Source organism: Dasypus novemcinctus, chromosome 9 (assembly GCF_030445035.2).
Source record: "Dasypus novemcinctus isolate mDasNov1 chromosome 9, mDasNov1.1.hap2, whole genome shotgun sequence".
NCBI lineage: Eukaryota > Metazoa > Chordata > Mammalia > Cingulata > Dasypodidae > Dasypus > Dasypus novemcinctus.
The window spans coordinates 102,289,143-102,311,876 of NC_080681.1; the positions used below are offsets into that span (position 1 = coordinate 102,289,143).

The following is a 22,734-nucleotide window of genomic DNA, read 5'->3' on the forward strand; positions in this document are numbered from 1 at the left end:
GAGTGTTAAAGCTTTAAATGAACACTTTTACAAAGTTTACTTGCTAAAGGCTATGCTGCTTCATCTGGTTTATTCTTAATTGTGCCAAGTTAATTTCCTCTTACTCCAAAACACCTACTTAATTTAGAAAAGAAACCAACTCAGATTTCAATGAAAGGTTGAGATTTTCCCAAAGATCTTACCTTATGAAAATGATTTTATGTCAGTGATCTATTCAGTCAACAAACAAAAACTGAGTGACTAGCAAAGAACCAGGCATTCCACTGTTATGGCACTTGCCAATGAAGGCTTTGACAGCCTGTTATTTTAACCTCTAAGTATAGGTACCAGTGAAAAATATACTGGGGAGATTCAGGCTCTCCATATGAAAAGGTTCAAACACCTTTTCCAAATTTAAATTTTGCCTTAAATTCTACCACACTGCCTTTGACGTTTTTAAAAGTCCATGAGTTATTTAGGGAAGAATGGGTAATAGACTTCTGAGAGATGTTATTTATCAAAGTATAATCCATCCACCTCTGACTCAGCGTTTTATGTCTTTCCCTTTCCCTGGAAAGGAGTAAAGCTCTTTTTTATAGTTCTGGGTCCATTATATTTAACTCTGCTCTTGATAGTCAAGACCATGGAAAATAACTGCCATTTGAATAACTATTATAGAAGCCAGAGACTGTGTTTGATGGATGTTATGCACTAAATAAGACTGATGAGCATGGGGTTACGTAGAAAAGCAATTTATTCCATTATAAGCACTTACACAGTTAGTCATGGAGAATAACAGGCCTGCTGGTGAAACAGGTCACCCAAAAGGGAGATGGTACCAAACTAGTGGTCAAGGACTAACTCCTAAAAAAAAAATAAAAATTAAAAAAAAAAAAATAAAAATAAAGCAAACTCTTATCCAGGATTAATTTAATTTTAAAAACAAATAGCTATTGATTCACTCTTCTCAACTTAACTGGACAGTCTACCTGTGGTATAACTGTCAGGTAAAAACATACATCTTTACAACTTGGTGGTCCCAAGTTTAAAAAACAACCATTTCACAGAAAGGAAAGAAATAATACGAAACAGCTCAAGAAATATACTAACGAGCAAAAATATATGAGGAAAGAGGAACATGTAAAATAAAGTTTGACTTAACTGAAGAAACTGAGAGGAGACTGGTCTACATGGGAAAATGTGCATCTTGTAAAGTCAGGTATGATGATTTTAAGAGTAGGAACCTATATTATTATTTGAATCTCTCCCTTACTTCCTGAATAAACACATCTTGCAGTATTATACTTCATGGATCAGACGCCTACCCCACTTGGCTCTATTCCTTATGCGCTCTAACTATAAATGAGTCTGAAAAACTTGGGAATATAGCATAAGAAGAAAAATGACCACACACACATATTTCCCTTTCTGTGTCTACTTCAGACCTGGGTTTGATTCTAGAAAATTCCTGAAGAAAATTTAAATATAAGTTTGTGGCTTTGCTGAATCAAGTCCCCCAGTTAATATTTAGAAAACACCCAATGTCTGGGCAAATAGCATTCTTGATGGTAGCTACAGAGGGATAGCTGAACAAAGTCTGTGTCAAAACCAGTGTTAAATCAATCTCAGGGTTGAAAGGGAAAAAAGGGGAGTTTAAAATCACAAGTGCAGACATATCTAAGATCCTTGTCCTTCTGGATCCACACTTCCTTCAGGGTCTTCATCATTATAAATGTTCTCTGCCTGCCCCAAAACAAGAAAAAGAAAGAGAAAAGGTATTTAGTAAACATAAATGTTACTTCCTGAAGTCAGGTTTCAGCAATTGATCCAGAGAACCAGAGAGAAATATTTTAGGTTCACGAGTCAAATAGTCTCTTTTGAAATGACGCAGCTCTGCCATTGTTGTGTGAAAGCAGTTACAAACCACCCATAAAAGAATGGGCGTGACTATGTTCCAATAGAAAAAGAGAGGTGGCCCACAGCCTTAGTTCTATAAATCCTCTATATCAGGCCATTCCAACAAAATTGAAGTTTGGTCACCGTTTCTTTTGATAACTAACATTCTTGAGTCCTTTAATTTATGATATAACTAGGCATTATGCATAACAGTAAAAAAGTGAAAACAATTTGATGACTGGATTAATAAAATGTAGTATACTCATAAAATGGATTATTCAACAACAATTAAAAAAGCCAATCACAAAGGGTTATAATGTTTGATATATAAATGTCCATAACAGGCAGACTCATACAAGGAAGAAAGTATATTGGTGTTGCATAGGCTGTGTGTGTGTGGGGGGGGTGGAGGGGGAGAATTAGGGAAAAATGGGAGAGTGATTGCTAATGAATGGATATGGGGTTTCTTTTTGTGGGAATATAAAAAATGTTTAAAATTGAGGTAATGGTTGTACAAGTCTGAATATGCTAAAAGCTACTGAATGGTACACTGAAAAAATAGAAGACCATAATATTCCAAATCTCAATTTATAAATATTTTCTAAAGAAAAACTGCTCTTGCATTAAATAGACCACACTTCTACTACTTGATGAAACAACTGTTATCTAAAGACATAATCTTAAATAAAGAAACCACTTTCATTTCAAATGGGCAAAATTTATTGTTCTTAGTACTTATAGTGCACAAACCATTAGGTTAGGTGCTACAGAGAATGGTTAAAGACATAGTCCTATTTTCAGAGTTTGTGATCTGATAGCAGAGATAAGGAATATATACAATTCTAAAAATAATTAAGAGAAATAACCTGGACTGGAGATAACTGTCTTGGATGTGAACTAGGTTCAACCTCCTTTACAACAATCACACAGCAATGAATAAAGTGGCTTTAGGTGGGTGCCACCATGCTGTTCTGTAATCCTTTTCCCTAGTTAATAATATGTCCCAAATATCTTATAAACACAAACATGCTTTCTTTGAGACATAATATTCCATAGTATGGATGTAGCATAATTTGTTCATCTCATGGGTCATATTTTTTCACTTCAAAGATAATTCTGATTATTGGCCAGCCCAGACCAAGATGGTAGAGTGAGATGCTTCAGGGCTCTGCCCTGTCCCTGCAAGCTTTGAACTACCAGCAAGAACTGGCAGAAATATCTTTCTCAAAGCTACAGAGAACAGTTACAGGACTGCAATAACAAGGTGAATGCCAAATCAGGAAAAAGGCTATTTAAAAGCCCCTGTTCCACATGTTCCACACCTTACTGTGCAGCATGAAGCGGGCCCACACTCCTAATTTGGATCCCTGGTCCCTTTATTGGAGAGAGAAGATCAACTCTCTGGACACAAAGGGAGCTTGTATGTCTGGCCAACCTGGTGGTAACCTGAGGGACTACCATCCTAGAAGGTGGCTCACAGAGCTCTCCTACAGAACTCTGTGGAAGAGAATTCAAGTCATGTGGACTGGAGCAAGGGATTACTGGTTACAGGATATACAGTGAAATGGAGGACCATGAGGTTTAACAGGACAAGAGCTATTCTCCAAACTCACTATGGATAAGCCCTGAAGGAAAGCACTTGGACAGGTTAATCTGCAATGACTGGGAAAAGCTCTTTTCCTACCCTTTCTTTTTGGTTAGCTCCTGGCATTCAAGGAAAGTTTCTGTTCCAACATGAGCTGGCTGCATGCTTAAGGAACAAGAGTCTAAATTCCAATGATAACATCCTAAAATATCAAAATGACCAGATTTCAACAAGATTACAAAACATACAAAGAAACAGGAAGTGATGGTTCAGGTAAAGGAGAAGATCAAAGCATTAGAAACCATCAATGAGGATTAGACCTAGGATGTTCCAGACAAATACTTCAAAAAAATATGGGAGTGGATTTGGCTAAAGTGGTTCAACAACTCCTTCTCATGTATAAGGTCCTGGGTTCAACTCCCAGTACCTTCTAAAAACAAAAAAAACCCCAAACCAATGAAAAACGGCACCTCTCACTGGGGAGTGGTTGTAGCTCAGTGGTTTAGCACCTGCTTCCTATGTATGAAGTCCTGTTCACAATCCCTGGTACCCCCAATTAAAAAAAAGAAAGAAAAGAAAAATAGTCCTACATATGCTCAAAGAGCTGAAGGAAATCAGGAAAAAGATACATGAGATGCATGAACACAAAGAGAAATATTAATAGAGATGAAAATTATGAAAAGGAACCAAACAGAGCTAAAGACCACAGTAACGGGAAAATGGATGTGATTCAACCAACTGGGCTCCTGTCTACCATATAGGAGGTCCAGGGTTCAAAGCCCAGGGCTTCTTGGTGAGGGCAAGCTGGCCCATATGGGAACGATGCCCAGTGCAGGAGTGCTGGCTGACGCGGAGAGCTGGTGCAGCAAGATGATGCAACAAAAGACACAGAGGAGGGAAGTGGATGTGGCTCAACTGATAAAGCATGTGTCTACCATATAGGAGGATCCAGGGTTCAATACCTAGGGCCTTCCGACCTGTGTGTGCCCCATGCACAAGGAGTGCACCCTGCAAGGAGAGCCACCCTGTGTGAAAAAAAGTGCAACCCTCCCAGGAGTGGCGCTGCACACATAGAGAGCTGACGTAGCAAGATGATCCAACAGAAAAAGACACAGATCCCCAGTGCAAAAAAGAGACGCAGTTTCCTGTGCTACCGAGGGCGCAAGTGGACACAGAAGAACACACAGCGAGTGGACAGAGAGAACAGACAATGGAGCAGGGGCGGGGGAAGGAGAAATAAATACATAATAAATCTTAAAAATAAAATGTAGCAGAACAGGGAGCAAGAGAGTAATTGCCTCTCTCCCATTCCAGAAGGTCCTAGGATCGGTTCCTGGAGCCACCCAATGAGAATACAAGCAGACACAGAAGAACACACAGCGAATGGACAAAGAGAGCAGACAACCCGGGGAACAGCAGGGGAAGAAATTAAATAAATATATAAACTTAAAAAAAAAAAAAAAAAAAAAAAGACGACCAGAGTAACAAAAATAAGTGTAGTGAACAGTATAAGCATGGTGGAAGTTCCAGAAGACAAAGGGCACAGAGCATACTGGAGAAAATAAGTAATTTAACAAAAGACATGAATATACATGCCCAAGATGCTCAACAAACTTCAAACAGGATAAACCCAAGCAGATCCATATTGCACCATGTTATAATCAATCGACGAGTTTAATGCCAAAGACAGAGAATTCTGAAAGTTATAAGGGAGAAGCAACATATCACATACAATGAAGCTTAAATAATAACAAGTACCAATTTCTCATCAGAAGCCACTGAGGCAAGAAGACAATAGGATGACATGTGCTGTAAAAGCAGGGAAATGGGTGTGGCTCAAGAAACTGAGCTTCTGCCCACCACATGGGAGGTCCCAGGTTTGGTTCCCAGTGCCTACTAAAGAAAATGAGCAAGACAGCAAGTTGACACAACAGGCAGGCGCAATAAGTTGATGCAACAAAAGGCACGGGGAAAACATATGAGACACATAACAAAGCAGGAAGTGGAGGTGGCTCAGGCAATTAGTTGCCCCCCTGTCCCACATCGGAGGTCCAGTTTCAGTTCCTGGTGCCTCCTGAAAAGAAGATAAGCAGACAGCAGATACAAACAACAAGGGGGTGGGGAGAAAGAAAATAAAAATCTAACAAGTGCTGAAAGCAAAAATTGCCAACCCAAGATTCTATATCTTGCAAAACTGTCCTTAAAAAATGAGGAAGACATTTCCAGATAAACAAAAGCTAAGAGACCTTGTAACCACTATACCAGACCTACAATAGATGTTAAAGAGAGTTCTGTAGGTTGAAAGGAAAGGTCAAGAGATGGAAGCCACATGAAAAAATACAGATCTCTGGTGAAATTAACAATAGGTTAATATAAATACCAGTAACTATTATAGTTTTGGTTTGTATCTTCACAGGTTTACTTCCTACAGGATCTATAAAAAGCAGACACATAAAATGTAATGATAAATCAGTGGTTTGGGCTCATAATATAAGCTTAAAGAGACAAATCAGAAATAGAGATTGCCAGAGGCAGAGGGCAAGGAGAGCAATAATGCATAATGGGTATAGGGTTTCTATTTGGGGAAGTGGGAAAGTTTTAGTAATGGGAGGTGGTGTGGGTACTACAACATTGTGAATGTGATTAATCCAATTGAATGGTATGCCTGGAAGTGGTTAAGATGGAAAAGTTAATGTATATATGTACCCACAATTAAAAAGAAAAAAAAAAGGCAACTAAGACGACAGTGACAATTAAACACAATACATGATCCCAAATCAGTTCTAACGAAGGGAAAAAAAGCTCAAAGGGACATTATTAGTACATATGAAAAAATAACAGAACACAGACTAAGCTTTATAATAATATTAATTTTCATGAACATGACAACTGTCCACAGAGAAGTTATATAAGTGAATACCCTTATTCTTAAGAAAAAAACATGGTAATAGTAACTTCAAGGAGCAAGATGTATACAATCTACACTCATATTCAGAAAATGGATTGACACTGATAGATGGATGCATATACAGAATAAGGCAAATATGGCAACATGTTAAAATTGGTGGATCAGGGTATGGGGGGTATGAGTATGTTGGAGCTCTCTGTATGGGTCTGTATTATTTTTGTAACTGCCCTATAAGCGTAAAAAAAAAAAGAGAAAGATCTCATTCTAAAAACGTTCTTTCTTTCATTGAGTCAAAACTTTCCCTTGGAGCTTCTTCCTAGCTCTAGATCTACCCTGAGACACCAAGTTTCTTTTCATTCATCAGGCTACCCTGATTCAAAGTTATAGATTTTTTTTTTTATACTTCTGTATACCAGACATTACAATTATTCTTACTGCTCTGAAAATTCAGAGAAGGGCAATCACTTCCATTAGAGAAGAAAATATATGAACTCTTAGAAAGGCTTCACAGAGAATTGGTGGTATTTGATTTTGGTCTTGAGGAATGGTTGAATTAACAGAATAGATTTGGGAGAGAAGGAAGAAGAGACCTTATGAAAAAGAAACAAAAGCAGAAAACCATGAAAGCAAGCGAGCTGTCTGGGAAAGAGTGACTTATCCAATTCAGTTAGCCCGGAACATAGAATAAAAAGCAAAATGTAAATGGCCTTGCACAGAAATATAGGCAAGGACACAATAAATTTCCTTTATCTTAGACATGGTCATGGGAACTGTGCTAGCAATTCTGAGAAGTCACTGCAGGGATCTTTCTTAAAGATTCAAAAGATAGCAAAAATGGGAGACAGGAAGCAAGGCAACAATTAAGAGACTATTCTGAAAGTACTAAAAGTAGTAATGAGAACCTCACCGAAAGTCTAGGATATGGGATAGAGACAAAAAAGGTAGGTATGTGTGTCTGAACTTAGAGGATGAGGATAGACAGCAGAAACATTGCAGAGACAAATGCTAGAAAATGTGTTAAGTGAATAAACAATTGAGAACTCTTGAGTTTTCAAGTCCAGTTAGCTGAGAAAACATTGGTGCCTTAAACAAGACAGAGAAGACAAGAGGAGGAAAGGAGAGTAAGGAGAAGGGGGAGAGAGGAAGAAGTTCAGTTTTGTTTAGCTGAGTTTCAGGTACCAGTGGGACAAAAATATAAAGGCGAAGAACAGGTAGTTGAAAAAAACTTGAAGTGGAGGGCAAAACCAAAGTCAAACGTGGGAATAAAATGGATGGATGCCAGTTATATTTGTGAAGTTTAGAAATACAAGGTGATACTACGCCTCATTTATCTTACCAATTCTCCCCTTAAATAAACGACCAAAACACTTACCATCTGCCACACCTGCATGATATTGTCTTCTGATACAGAACAAATCACCCAAGGTTCATTGGGATTCCAGGAGAAATCAGATATCTTGGCAGTGTGACCACCATGGATAAACTGAAAATGAGACGAAAACAAAGATATGAAAAACAGATAGAAAATATTAAATTACAGGTGATTTCAATACTGCTCAATTTTGGTAACATACCAACAACTCTGGTGGCCCATCTTCTGCATCTTCTGGGGATTGTTCCTCTCCAATTTTACTAGAGCAAAAAGATTTTAACCAGTTAAAACAGATTTACCCTGAATAATTAATTTTGGAAAGTGTAAAGAAAATAGCTCCATGGAGGGAGTAGCTAATACAGGACTCACCTTAAATCCCAGACATTCAGTCTACGATCAGTACCACTAGAAGCCAAAATAGTTTCATTGTGAGGTGACCACTGAACCTACATATAAGGATGAAGGAAATAGGAAAGCCAAGCATTAAAAAGAGAGGAAAATACCTGAAATTGTATTTAATAATTTAAAAACTTAAAAATAAAAGGAAAGGGAAAGTCAAAGTACTGTAGACAACTTAAAATGAGAAATCATCTTTTATATGCTGTCATAGTAAAAATTAAGAGAGATTCTGGAATGTAGGTTATCTGGGGCTAGAGTGATGGTAGGGATTAGAGAGTTAATGCTTAAATTATACAGTTCCTATTTGGGTTGATGGAAAAATTCTGGTAATGGATACTGGTAACACAATATTGTGGCTTAAGACATTGGGCTCCTGCCTACCACAAGGGAGGTCCCTGGTTTGGTTCCCAGTGCCTTCTAAAAGAAGACAGTGTGCTGCCGCAATGGGCAGGTGCAGCAAGCTGAACACAGTTAAGAGACACAAGAACATAATGAGAGACACAACAAAGCAGGGAACGGAGGTGGCTCAAGCAATTAGGTGCCTCCCTCCCACACTGAAGATCCTGGGTTCAGTTCCTGGTGCCTCCTAAAGAAACAAGGAAGATGGATGGACACAGAAAGTGCAAACAATGATGGGGTGGGGAGGAAAAAAAAAGAGACAATTATAAAAATGTGCTTTCAACAATTGTAACAAATGTACCACCTTAATGCAAAGTGTTAATAATGGGGCGGTACATGCAGAGTCTGTATTTTATGCACGTTTTCTGTAAACCTACAACTTCTCTAATTAAAAAAACGTAAAAGAAAACAAAATAACAAAAAAGCCCACAAAACTGAGGGAGGGGGAAGAATCCACATGGCAATGATCTTATTGAAGAGTTAAAGTAAACCACTACATGGAATTATTTTGTTTAGTAAAAAGTTCAAATCTAATGGTAGAGAAGAGGGCATCAGTGATAGCTATAGAAAATATAGACGACTCTCCAGGCAAGACCACCAATAAAAGCAAAAATAAAGAAATAGGACGGGGAAATGGACATGGCTCAAGTGACTGGGCTCCCGCCTACCACAAGGGAGGTCCCGGGTTCGGTTCCCTCCCACCTGAAAAAAAAAAAGGAAGATGAGCACCACTGAACAGACGCAGCAAATGCAAACAATGCAGATGTGGGGAGAAATAAACAAAAATAAACATCTAAGAAAAAGGAAAGGAAAGGAAAGGAAAGAAATAGAATGAAGACAAAATGTTCAACAGAACAGGCTGGATAGTAGAAAAAAGGTAAGAGCTTGGGTGCTTAAAATTATGATTTACCTAGAGCCCAGTTCAAATATCATATTTATCTATTAAAATTAATTTGCAGTACTTGAGTTCCTAACACTTGACAAAACAACCTTTTATCATAGTAATTTCCAAATGGGCCTCTCTTCAATATAAAAATATAAGCTTTTTGATAGCAAAGACAATTATAAAGTGTTCCTAACAGTGACTGCACAGAATAAGTACAACAATTATTTTTTTAATCAAGCCAGAGGGCTCTGCACGTTAAGAAAGGAGCTTAACAACATGGATCCAGTGGCTTAGAAGGGAACTTAGAAATCAGTTGAAACAGAAAGATTATAAAGATGAAGATTGGAAATAAAGGAAAAGAGAAGTGTTGGAAGCAAGACTGACAAAATAATCAGGCACCAGTTTTCTTAATACCACTTAATGACCAGTTTGAAGTAGTATAGAAACAAAAAAGGAAAAAAAAATCCTAATTCCCATAGGGACTGGCACAGGTGTCAGTAAATTTCTCCTATTTATTAAGCAATGGGATAAAGCATGAATGTACCTATTCACATATATACACATCCTGGAGATTTTCCTTAAAACAAAACAAAAAAATAAAGGATTAGTTGCATTAGTTTCCCTTACCTGGAATATTTCATCCTTATGTGATTCAAAGGAATGTAACTTGAGTTTCAGATTTCTCAAATCCCACAAGGCAACAGTCTATGTACAAAAAGAAAAAGAAACCAAGAGCAATCAGTAACTTTTTATAAGAGAACAAAAAGAAGACCCATAAGTGAAACATCTTTGTGCATTCAAAATATGCTAGAGAAATTCACCCTCTGTTTGTTCTTAAGATAAACCAAATTAACTGACCTTGTCAGCTGATCCTGTGGCAAGAATGAACTCACTATAAGGATTGAAAGAGAGGCAGTTCACTTCAGCAGTGTGAGCATCAACTGAGTGGCTTGGTTTGGAAGTATTGTTTGAACGAGTATCCCAGCTTTAGGAGGGAAAAAAAATTAAAATGGTCAACCAAATGTAAAATTTAGGTAATATATTAGGAAAAAATAAAAATGGATTCTACTCACATCATAAGTTTCTGATCATCAGCAACTGACCCAAACAGAGACTCATGGAGTAGATGCCAGGAAACATCTTCTACTACGGCTGTGTGCCCTGTAAAGATGGTCTTCGCATCCACCACTTTTCCTTCCTTTGGAACAGCACTGATGTCCCATAAGCAGATGGTCTTAAATGCAAAATTAACCATTATATAAAAGAGTACCCTTTCCCCGCCCTCCTGCCCCCCAAATAAACCAACTGATAACTAGGCCCAGCTTTGCTTCAAAATGGGAGGAATACGCACATGGTCATCCGAAGCACTAAGTAAGTGCCCACTGAGATTTGGGTTCCAAGAAAGTCCATAGCCTTCCTTCTGATGTCCACGGAGACGTAAGTCTGGGTTGCACTCTCCAGAAGGGTCTGCAAAGTAAGAGTATTACCTAAGTTCACTGACTTTTTAGCTCTACTAAGCATAAAGGAACTCTGATTAAGAGATCTAAAGTTCTTAACATTTATAAGCAATATAAAATGGCAGTATGGCCAAATATATAACACTTAAGCTGCACCATTATTCTGTTCTATGTAAACCAGCATTTTTTTTTCACTCAAGGGAAGAAGTATGAAAGATATTTCCACATATCAATATAAATCACAATACATTAAATTATACAAAGAATCGAATAAAGCAATATATTTCTATAGTGACTTATTTGTTTCTGAAGGGAAAAGAGCAAGTACCTGGTTTAGAAGGGTGTTTCGTGTAATCAAAAACAAGAACATCACTGGATGGAGTCTTTGTGGCAATGATGCAAGGGTTCTGAGGCATATAACGGGCCCTGTTTACTTCTCCTTCATGGTTGATCTTGATTTCTATTTCAATTTTTCCACTAACCGAGCCAAAACCTCCAAATTCTGTAAACAAGATAAATTAACTGCAATTGAGGACAAAAAGCAAGAGACATTTTATGTATATATGCCACTCAAAGTACATGGACAAAGGCAAGGCTATTTTTCAGAGAAGTGGTACACTATTAGAAGTAATTTAGACATTTCCTAGCACTATAAAGTAATATCACACCTCTTATTTCATGTAATTCTTACCACAACCTTACTTAGCAGACAAAGAGTTATTAGCTCCATTTTAGATGGGGAAATGGAAGCTCAGAGTACCTACAGTAATTTGCTCATGATGATATGGCTAATAAATGGTAGAGCCTAAACTGAATGAAAATACTCTTTCAAATACCAGATTAAGAATGCTGATTAAATAAAATATAAATTACTATTTTATTAATGATTATTATGTACAGAGTGTGCTCACACTAGAAAGTCCCTCTTACATCGTTTGGGATCCCCTTTCTGAAATACCATCACATCTTATCTTCTCCCTAAACCTTTCTCTTGCCCAGTGAGGAAAAACAGAGCTACAATAGTTACTTCCATTTTCCTAACCCCCACTCGCACTTGCCAACGGAAGCCTTGGTTGAAATAAACCAGGTAGGCAAGTACCAGACAAAAGCATTTTTTATTCACGCTTGACTACTGTATGTACTTAGAGAATCCTCCCAAGTGCCATTATAAAATGTGTAACAATATAATTTATGACTATAAAATCTTCGCAAAGGAATACATAAACAGAGGTAGTTAATGATCAAAGAATTATAGAAAGCTACATGATATGTAAAAAAAAAAGTGCAAAGTGAGAGTCAGACCTAGACCTAACTAGCTCTGCCTCTAAGTAGCTTGGTGATTTGGGGAAGACTTTCAATTTTTGAGCCTCAACTAGCTTATCAATAAAGAAAAGAAATGGTGATTGTTAAAAGAGAAGGTATAAATGAAAATGCTGTCAATAACATTTATCTTTGAGGTAAAGGAAAAAAAAAAAGGCTTTGAAAAGCCAAATAGTAACATAGTTGGCATATTAGATAACTTTCAACTTCAAAATAACCTTAAGTTGAAAAGCAAATGTTGGGAAGCTGACTTGGTCCAATGGATAGGGCGTCTGCCTACCACATAGGAGGTCCGCGGTTCAAACCCCGGGCCTCCTTGACCTGTGTGGAACTGGTCCATGCACAGTGCTGATGTGTGCAAGGAGTGCCCTGCCACACAGGGGTGTCCCCCGCGTAAGGGGGCCCCATGTACAAGGAGCGTGAAAGAAAGTGCAGCCCAAGAATGGCGCTGCACACAGAGAACTGACACAACAAGATATACAACAAAAAGAAACACAGATTCCTGGTGCTGCTGATAAGGATGGAAGTAGTCACAGAGGAACACACAGCAAATGGACAGAGAGAGCAGACAACTGGGTGGGGGGAGTGGGTGGGGGGGGAAGAAGAGAGAAAATAATGAAAAAAGAAAAGCGGATATTTTCAGAGACTAAAAACCTAAAAATAAAGTTCAAGAAACATTCTAAAGGAGGAAAGAAACATACACATAATAATTCCCCACTCCCCCTGCACAAGGCATCTATAATATACAAAAAAGGGCATAATACAATCCACAATCTCGAGAAACTTTTTAGTCTAAATTTTAGTCTAAATATGTGGAGACAGATAGGCATACAACTACATATGACTGCCAAAAAAAAAAAAAAAAGCAAAATTGCCAAAAAAGAGCTATCAATAATAAGGGAAAAGCAATAGCTTGCATAGAGCCCAAAGAGCAAAACTCATTACACAATGTGGGTTACTGCACTCCTGGGCATATACTACACTGCAAGTATCTTGCTAAAAGTAGAGAACAGAAACAGTAATAAACTCAGGTTACAGGATTAAAAAATTATTTTTTACACAGATGAGGATTTATCCACTAAAAAATTTGAGGTTTCCTGATACATGAAGGTCAAATGTGAAATAGGAAAGAAAGGTTTCAGTATCAAGATACAATAAACTGAATCAATGCCAAGGTCTTAATGTATTCCTATTTTGTTTGCTTCCCAACATAAAAGTTTTTTTAAACAAAAATTTGAGACATAATATTCATACAGGGAAAGAACACAAATCTTGAATGTCTAGGCTTTATGAATTTTTCCTTATTGTATATACCAGATGAATCAACACCCAGATCAAAATACAGAACATTTCTAGGATACCAGGAAACACTTCCTAGTCAATACTCTTTCCACACATGAGGTAACCACCAGTTTGATTTCTACCATCAAACCACTTTTTGTTTTAAGACTGTGAACATTTTGGAACTATTAAGAACTAAAAAGTTCTTACATTCCAAGTCACATATCCAAAATTCTCCTCCATGATTTAATACTAGTTTATTATATATAATCCAGACAGAAGTGTGAGAAGATTTTCTTCTTTTTCAATATAAAACTAAGTCCCCCAAAAATGCTAACAATAATAATAGAAGTACCATTATTGGGAAGTGGTTGTGGCTCAACTGATAAGGGTGTCTGCCTACCATATGGAGGGTCCAGGGTTAGATACCTAGGGCCTCCTCATCTGTGTGGTGAGCTGGCCCACGCCCAGTGCTGCTGCTCACAAAGAGTGCCATGCCACACAGGGGAGCCCCATGTGCAAGGAGTGTATCCCGGAAGGACAGCCACCCTGCACAAAAAAAAGTGCAGCCTGCCCAGGAGTGGAGCTGCAAACATGGAAAACTGATGCAGCACAATGACGCAACAAAAAAAAGCGACAGTTTCCCAGTGCTGCATGACAAGAATGCAAGCAGAACATACAGTGAATGGTGGACACAGAGAGCAGAAAATGGGGGGGGGGGGGGGGGGGGGGGAGGGGAGGGGAAGGGGAGAGGAAAAATAAAAAAAAGTACCATTATCAACTTGCCAATATTACAAGATCTAGGTAACAGAATCTGAAGTAAAATTTTATACTGAATTGCTGAATTGACGTTCAGGATTTAAAATGTGATTATAGCCAGGATGAATCTAATTATAAACACATGAATTCTAATATTAAAAAAGGACCTCAGCCTGGTTTTGAAGCTATCTGCTGTCAATTACTCCAAACCAAATGGGGTCAAGTAGATGGTAATCAATTACAAGAGTGGTTCAGTCTGGGAGTCCAGGACATTTCATACAAGAGAAGGTCTCACTGGAACATAAAAGGGAACTGGTTCAAAGTCATTCAAAACTAGGTTACCAAAAAAATACTTGAGTATACATGACAGCTTAGTAAATGTTAAAAGATGCCACTTTAAACCAGAAGGGAAAGGATTAGTCAGCAAATAGTACTGGAAGGAAAACAAAACCAAACAACAACAAAAAACAAACAACACAACAACCAAAAAGCCACAATGAAAACTGGCTAACCGTTTTGGGAAAAAAAAACTTGGGATACCTATTCCATATCTAACACCAAAACAAATACCAAAAGAATCAAGGTTTTAGTGGTTTTTAAAAACATAAAAGAACCAGAAAAAAACCATGGGTGAATATTTTAAATCTTGAAATGGAGAAAGCTTTCAAACAGTGACACAAAATCTAGAAGATTTAAGAAGTCTACTTAAAAATTTAGTTTTTAAATAGGCCTAAAGTCCTCAGATTAAAAACTGAAAAATAATAAATCTACATCCTACTTATTGGGATAATTTATCTTACATATGAAAAGAAAACCCAGAAGTTAAAAATGGGCAAAAAACTTAGATCATGACTAACTCAAAAAGCAAATTAAAATGAGACAGAAAATTATTAAGTTCAATGTTGGTCATGGCATGGGAAAACAGGCATAAACTGACAGGCTGTTGGAGGGCAACTGGCAGTATCAATTATAATTCAAAAGTGTTCTTGCCCCCTGGGTACAGCAAGACCACTTGTAGAAAATTACTTTAGAGCAAAACTATGCAAGATACTTGTACAAGGACTGTTTCTGAAGCCAAAAAAATTGGAAACCACCTAAATGGCAATCAGTAAGAGATGGTTAATTATGGTATACTATTACAGCCATCAAAAAGGAAGAGGGGGAAGCGGACTTGGCCCAAAGGATAGGGCATCTGCCTACTACATGGGATGTACAAGGTTCAAACCCAGGGCCTCCTGAGTTGTGTGAGGAGCTGGCCCATGCACAGTGCTGACGTGCGCAAGGAGTGCCCTACCATGCAGGGGTGTCCTCTGTGTAGGGTAGCTCCACGTGCAAGGAGCGTGCCCCTTAAGGAGAGCTGCCCAGCGCGAAAAAAGGGCAGCCTGCCCAGGAATGGTGCTGCACACATGAAGAGCAAGATGATGCAACAAAGAGAGACACAGATTCCGCAGATAAGAATACAAGTGGACACAGAACACACAGCAAATGGACAAGGAGCAGACAATGGGGGGGGGGGGGGGGGGATAAATAAAAAATAAATCTTAAAAAAAAAAAAAAAAAAGAGCAGAGGGAAGTGGATGTGACTCAAGCAACTGGGCTCCCATCTACCATATGGGAGGTCCAGGGTTTGATTCCCAGGGTCCCCTGGTGAAGTAAAGGTGGCCTGTGTTGTCAATTGGCCTGAGCAGAGAGCTGGCCTGCAAGGCAAGCTGGCTTGAGCAGATAGCCAGTGCAGCAAGATGACACAACAAAAAGAGACTCAAAAGAGAGACAAGAGGTGCAGCAGACCAGGGAGCTAAGGTGGTGCAACAAACACTTCTCTCCCACTCTGGAGGGTCCCAGGATGGGTTTCTGGTGCTGTCTAGAGAGAAGACAAGGAGACACAGAAGAATACACAGTGAATGGACAGAGAGCAAACAACAGGAAGGGGTGGGGGTGATAAATCTTAAAAAAAAAAAAAAAAAAAAGGATGTAGGGGAATGGATGTGACACATTCCCACTGGCTTCGGTTCCCAGTGCCTCCCAAAAAAACCCCAAAAACAAACAACCCCAACTCAGGGGAGATGATGTGGCTCAGTGACTGAAAAGGCAAATTCAAACCTGTACTATATTTGCAGTTTTCCTGGTACCAAGAAAATGCCTGGATATACAGTAAGCACCCAATAATATTTGTTGAACAAGTGAAATATTACATGGGATAAACCATTCATACAGGCACACTTTCATTTTGTTTTATATTTGATTTTTTAAATACAATCATTGCCTTACTAGTCAGAATATTTACTTTGTGCATAACCAAAAATCCTGTTAGAGACTATTTATCTTCATTTATCAGAAAGGAAGCTGAGGCTCAGAGAAAACTAAATGATTTCGTATAAACCACAAAGCCAGTGAGTGGCATCAGCTCGGCAAACCCAGGTCTTTTGAATCTAAAGTTTAGGGTTCTTTCCTCTACATCACAGATGCATACCCACAGAAAAACTTTCTAATAATCATATCATAATTACACACTTGGGTCAGTGACACAAAATCACATTTGCTGACCTTTATCTTAAGAATTTATTTTGCATTCTGGACCACACAAAACTAAATATGAATTGATCAAAAGACTAACTGAACAATTACAATTCTGACAAATAAATGGAACCCAGAAGAACTTAGATTAAAAATCCTAGTGCAAAAGAAATTGTAGTAGTGATGTGGAGAGGGTGACGTGGTGGCTGCTGATGGTCGGGAGAGGGAAGGAGATATGGTGTGGGGGCATTTTCAGGATTTGGAGTTGTCCTAGGTGGTGCTGCAGGGGCGGATGCTGGACATTGTGTGTCCTGTCGTGGCCCACTGGGTGGACTGGGGAGAAAGAGTGTGGACTACAGTGTGGACCACTGTCCATGTGCTACAGCAGTTCTCCAGAATGTATTTGCCAGGTGCAGTGGATGTGTCACAATGATGGAAGAGTTTGTTGATGTGGGAGGAGTGGCGTGGGGCGTATATAGGGACCTTGTATTTTTTTAATGTAATATTTAAAAGAAAATAAAGAAAAAAAACAAAAAAAACAAAAAACACCCTAGTGCTTTCCCTGAAATTAGGATATAATTAAACGGCCAGTTTAAATTTAATTTCTTACATATGTAGTGCCATGGCAAATCATTTCTAACACTTTAAGCCTAGAAAGAGAATTTAAGATATGTGACTTTTGCTTCTTTTAATTCTAGAAATCCCCTCCCCTCCCAAGATTAGTATAGATAGGTTTATGGCAAAGGTACAGAATTAAGTATGTATTAAAATATTTGAGAAAGAGGATGTGGCTCAAGTGGTTGAGTCCCTGCTTCCGAAATGGGAGGTTCCGAGTTCAATTTCTAGTGCCTCCTAAAAACAAAAGCAAACAAGCAAACAAATGAAAAAAAACCAACCCAGGAGCCTATGTGGCTCAGTGGCTGAGTGCTGATTTCCCAAATATGAGGTCCTGAGTTCAATCCCCGGTCACAGTACCTCAAAAAACAAAACAAAACAAAACAAAACAAAAAAAACAACTTTTGATATACCTGTAACTCTACCTATCCTGCAAACTCAGGCTTTCCCAACTTAAATCTTGTTTCTAACAGGAAAGGCTATTTTATCAAACCGTAGATTCTTTTTATGATAATTCAAATATATGATGAAAAACATAATTCATAAACCATTCTTTCATTTTCAAGATTCCTACCTCACTGGTGGTGGTGGGGTGATGTATGAGAGCCCTATATAATGATATGCATGTTTGTTTTGTAAATTCACAACTTTTGCTATATACTTATTGTTTATGTATGCTCATACATGAATGATATACTTAGAAAAAAAAAAGATTCCTACCTCCTTTCTCACTGTCGTAGTGTGATGCATCAAACTGAGCATCATCATTAGGGAGCTGCACACTGGCTATCACAAGGTGGTTTTGTTCATCCGAGGTGTGTGTCCCCAGAACAAGCCGATGAATGCTGAAATCTTTTCCTTCTGGTCTGTAATAGCAATGTATGCTTATTATTCAAATTAGTAAGACCAAGATAGCCCAGTAAATTAGTGACTTGTATACTGTGGCAGTTTGAGATTATGAATCTCAAAACTAATCTATTCCCCTGGGTGTGATACGCTTTGAATGCATTAGATTTTCAGCTGACATGTCTTGATTAAATTACCCGTTGATTAGAGCTCTGATTCGACATCATCAGTAGGTCATGACTCAGATTGAGTCCCTGCTCCCTTGGTGGGCTGATATAAATGCACACTCGTTCAAGAAGACACAAGAGAGGGCTCTGTCATGTTTGATCCTGGGGCCCAGGGGAGAGATGGACCATTCACCTGAAAGTTTACAGCTAACCTTGTCAAGAAACAGCAGCTGAGAAAGTCTGGAAAGAAACAAGCCTTAAGCCAGCTTGTAACTGAGAGAGAGGAAAAGTTGAACCCTCACAGAGATCAGCAACTATCTTTGGTGAAAAAGCAGCCTTAAGTTGGACTCTTTAGAGTCACTAGAAGCCTTTACCCCAAATAAATACCTTTTATAAAAGCCACAGATTTCTGATGCTTTGCATCAGCACCCCTTTGGCTGACTAATACATATACATATGCAAAGAGTATTACAATCAGGTTTTGAGAGAAGAAGGAAGTTATTAAGAGCCTGACCTTCTACTTTTAATGTATCTTCCCTAGAACTGAGTACAAGGAGGAATCTGTGGTACTGCACATATTTCTTAATTTGGCCAAAATTTACAATTACTTTGGGGGAAATAAGTAAAAAGTCTAATGAATAAAACATGAATTATTTAACCTTTCAATGGGTTAGAGGAAAATAAAACAATTGTTGGTATGCTAGTACTTTTAGTTTACAAAAAAACCTTCATTAAAATGAAAAAGGAAATACAATTAGGGAAGCTAACAGTTCGAATATTTTACTAAGTACGTCATCAATGGACATATTGCTCCAAATGTTAGATACTCTACATATTTTATATCATTTAAACATCAAAATAAATTATAAAGTATCCCAATTTAAAAATGAATTTACTTGAGGTTCAGGAGAGTTAAAACAATTTGCCTAAGATCACACAACTACTAAGAAACAGAACTGGACATGGGAAAGCACAGTGGGGGAGAAGGCTACAAAGTAGACTGGGATCAGATGGTTCAAGATCTAAGGCATTCTGGACTCTTTACTGTAGGTAACAAGGAACCACCACACAAAAGTTTCTGGGCAGGGACATAGCAACATATGAGTTACCTCAGAAATCAATCTAAAAATGTAGAGCAGTGGTTCTCAAAGTGTGGGTACATCTTGGACTTGTTAGAAATGAAAAATCTCAGGTTCACTCCAGATTAGAAACTCTAGAAATGGGGCCTAGCAATCTGTTTTTATAATACCCACAGCTGATTATGATGTTAAAGTTTGAGAACCACTGGTCTAGATGGGAAAGATGCTATACAAGTAGAAACCACTGAGTTTATAGACTAACTGTCGAGTAGGGAATAACCTAGAAAATGTGAAATCAAAGTCAATCATGACAAAGTGTTCAAAAACTGTTAACTATTATTACTTTGTATAAGACAACAAAATACACATGGGGGAAAATCCAAAAAATAAAACAAGGAAGGTAGAAGTGTATTATATCAGGTAAGCATAGAACTACATCTGTGGTTTGTATTTTTAAAGAGGAAATGGATATGGATATGAGTAAAGAGCAGAAAAAAAAATTAAGCACTTCATTCTAGAGGTAGTTGCTTACAAGTGAGCCTCATCTTAAAACAAATATTTACATTACATTGAGTAAAATGCAAAAAAGGAGGTTTGGGACCAATGTCAAAACAGTGCAGTAAGATTTACCTAGATGTGCTAAAACAGAAAACTAAGAAGTGGAAGTGAATAGATTTCAGCCTTAGGGAATTTAGACTAATTCAGTGCTTTCTAAATATGGTTAATCACTACATTACTTGGGAAGTTTTAAAATATGGGTTCCAGAATGATTTAGTAGGTCCAGGGTGGCCAGTATCTAGGATCCACTGATCTAATATACATAACTTAGCATAAAGAAGTATGAAATCACCATTCAGCTATCAACTCTGCAGTCTTTCTTCCGTAAGTTCCTAAATGGTTTGAGCTACTAAGAACTCCTGACAGAAATGAATCCATTTATCTTGAATTCCCTAAGTAATTCTGAATGTCAAATTTCCCAGTTATGATAAAGATCCTTCCAACTCTAAATTTCTAACTATTATTTTAGATAACATCCTTAGGGAAGATTTCCCCATTTTTCTTCATGCCACTGTGAAAGTAGCAGCCTCATTCCTAGGTTATTAACAAAATTTACATGTCAAGTTTATATTATTTGTTGAGCTGAATCCCATTTTATGCAACTATCTTAATTTCTGAAGTTATGAATTTTTAACAAATTTACTTAGTATATATAATTTTGAGTGCTATACTCTAAAGGAATCTTATAAATATTTTAACTTTTCTACTGGAGTCAAGCTACCTATTACAAGGAAATCATGACTAATCTCCTTAATCCTCACTATGCTCAACTCTTTTATATGAAAATCATTCTACCTCAGGTAGTCCTCTAAGCATCCTAATAGCTCTCTACACCTGCTCTCACCTTCTTTAATTATAATTATTAGTTTACATCTGCCTCTTTACACAGACTATGTGCTTTGCAGACAGGTACCATGTCATATTCATCTTTTTATCAACCAACTACTACTGTGAGAGTGTTCAAATACGTTCTGCTGAAAGAACTGGACTCATTACGATACTTTTTGAAGGCTGACAAGTTTTACATATTTGACCAACTATAGTTTTAACATATCTTTATAATATACATATATATTAAATATGTGTCTAAAACTATAGTTGTAACATGGCTACTCAGTTATCAGAAGAAGACAACATCGGCATGTTTTCTCCTGGGTAAGTTACAAAATATAGTTTTTGATCACATGCCCTCTCCAGGTGACCTGGACAGAAAAAAATAGGGGACAAAAATCAATGTGGAAAACCTCTCTGAGGATCCGCAAAAATGAAGTTTAAGAGTCTTATCACCTGGTTACATCTGGAAGCCACTGTGCAGTGAGGCTGGGCCACTCCAGAGCATGGGTCATCACCAAATCATAAAGAAAAGGAGTGTTTTTTTTCCATATTTTGTACTCCTCGTTAATTACACGTTCTTCCACTGCGTCATCAAAGGCTGCTAAAGGATTAAAAATAAATGAAGTTAGCGAACACAAACGGAAACCAAGTATACCTTTCTAAAGCTACCTTGAGTACTAAATGAGGGGAGGAGAAGAATTGTCCAAAGCCCCCTTAGACGGAAGCACTCACACACATATTCGCAAGACGGGCCCGAAACGACTGTGGGGTCACCCCAACAAGCACTCGGTTATCAGTTGTGTGACGGCGCCGCGGCTCCGGCACACTCCTACGCAGTACGTCTACAGGACAGGCAAGAAGGCCCAAACACCGACCCTTGCGGGTAGGAAGCAGCAAAGGGAGGCCCGGGACTGATAAAGATAGACGGACAGGGAGCGCTGAGCGCCTGCGGGCTGTTTGAGTAGGGACGAGACATTCCTTGGGGTCCCACCACCAGCTTCCAAACCGACGACGGGCAACCCCCTCCTGAGACACTGGCGAGCCGTTAGCACGCCCGGCGGGGAGAATTTTCCTCACGCCTTCGACGGCGGGGACCGAACTCAGCAAAATTAGGCCTGCCCTCGCGGTTAGGCCCTTTCGAGGCCGCGGCGCAGCCCTGGCTCCCCTCGCCTTTCTTAGGACGGTCCCGACACCCTCACCTTCCTTGTCGGCCATGGCGGACAGGCGAGCCGGGGAGTTCCCGGAGTTGAGCGTTGCTGGAGGGGCGGGGAGGCTGCGGGCGCTAGCTCAGCGCGCGCGGCCTCTATTGTTTCCTGCTGCCCCTGCGTGTGGGCCGAATTGCGCACCTTCGCGCCAACATCGGCCAATCGGAGTGCACCGAACAGCGGGGTGGGCGGGGAAGCCACGTTCGCAGCCTATCCAAATGCGCAGAGTCGCTTTCCGCGGGGTTGGGGGCGCGCGCCCCGCCCCTTCCCCCCACTCGGCTCTCGACGACTTCCTTCGATTGCGCGCGCGCGGGGGTCGGTGGGACTGCGCTGGTTCAGCGTCACACGAGAAAGGCTTAGGTTGAACACTCCTAGACGCAGCCATTTTCTTAAAGGCTGTTACTCTTACGATCCCTTCTAAGTACTCAGATGAGAAACCTAGAATACTTTCGGGCGTGCAGAAAGCAAAGGTTTCTATCACTCAGACCAAAAGTTGTCTAATTCAGGTGTCCCTTATTTCCAGGTCCTTCAGCTTGTTCGTTTACTTCTAAAAAAGAACAATTAATGAAACGAGAGCAGAAAATGAAGTCTTGGTTCTTTAAAGGTGTACTCCAAGCAGCTAATCCTAGGACAGAAATCCTAACGGCTAAAGTACGTCTGCGGCTACGAAAATGG

At 38.9% G+C, this 22,734-nt stretch overlaps 1 protein-coding gene across 2 annotated transcripts; it reads right to left on the bottom strand.

Annotated features, from left to right (window-relative positions):
- Positions 1–715: 715 nt before the first annotated feature.
- RBBP4 (RB binding protein 4, chromatin remodeling factor) lies at positions 716–22,450 on the bottom strand. 2 transcript variants are annotated; one of them, XM_004471364.5, is made up of 12 exons: positions 22,054–22,450; positions 21,308–21,455; positions 18,091–18,236; positions 11,210–11,383; positions 10,776–10,891; positions 10,498–10,658; positions 10,283–10,409; positions 10,052–10,129; positions 8,110–8,186; positions 7,943–8,000; positions 7,741–7,851; positions 716–1,722 (listed from the first exon to the last, which is right to left on the bottom strand). In XM_004471364.5, the coding sequence occupies exons 1-12, from the start codon at positions 22,067–22,069 to the stop codon at positions 1,657–1,659; spliced, it is 1,278 nt and encodes a 425-aa protein (XP_004471421.1). In that variant the 5' UTR covers positions 22,070–22,450; the 3' UTR covers positions 716–1,656. The 2 variants fall into 2 exon arrangements, with proteins under 2 accessions (XP_004471421.1, XP_058159952.1); XM_058303969.2 differs by having other exon boundaries at positions 21,308–21,452; positions 22,054–22,332.
- Positions 22,451–22,734: the final 284 nt, after the last annotated feature.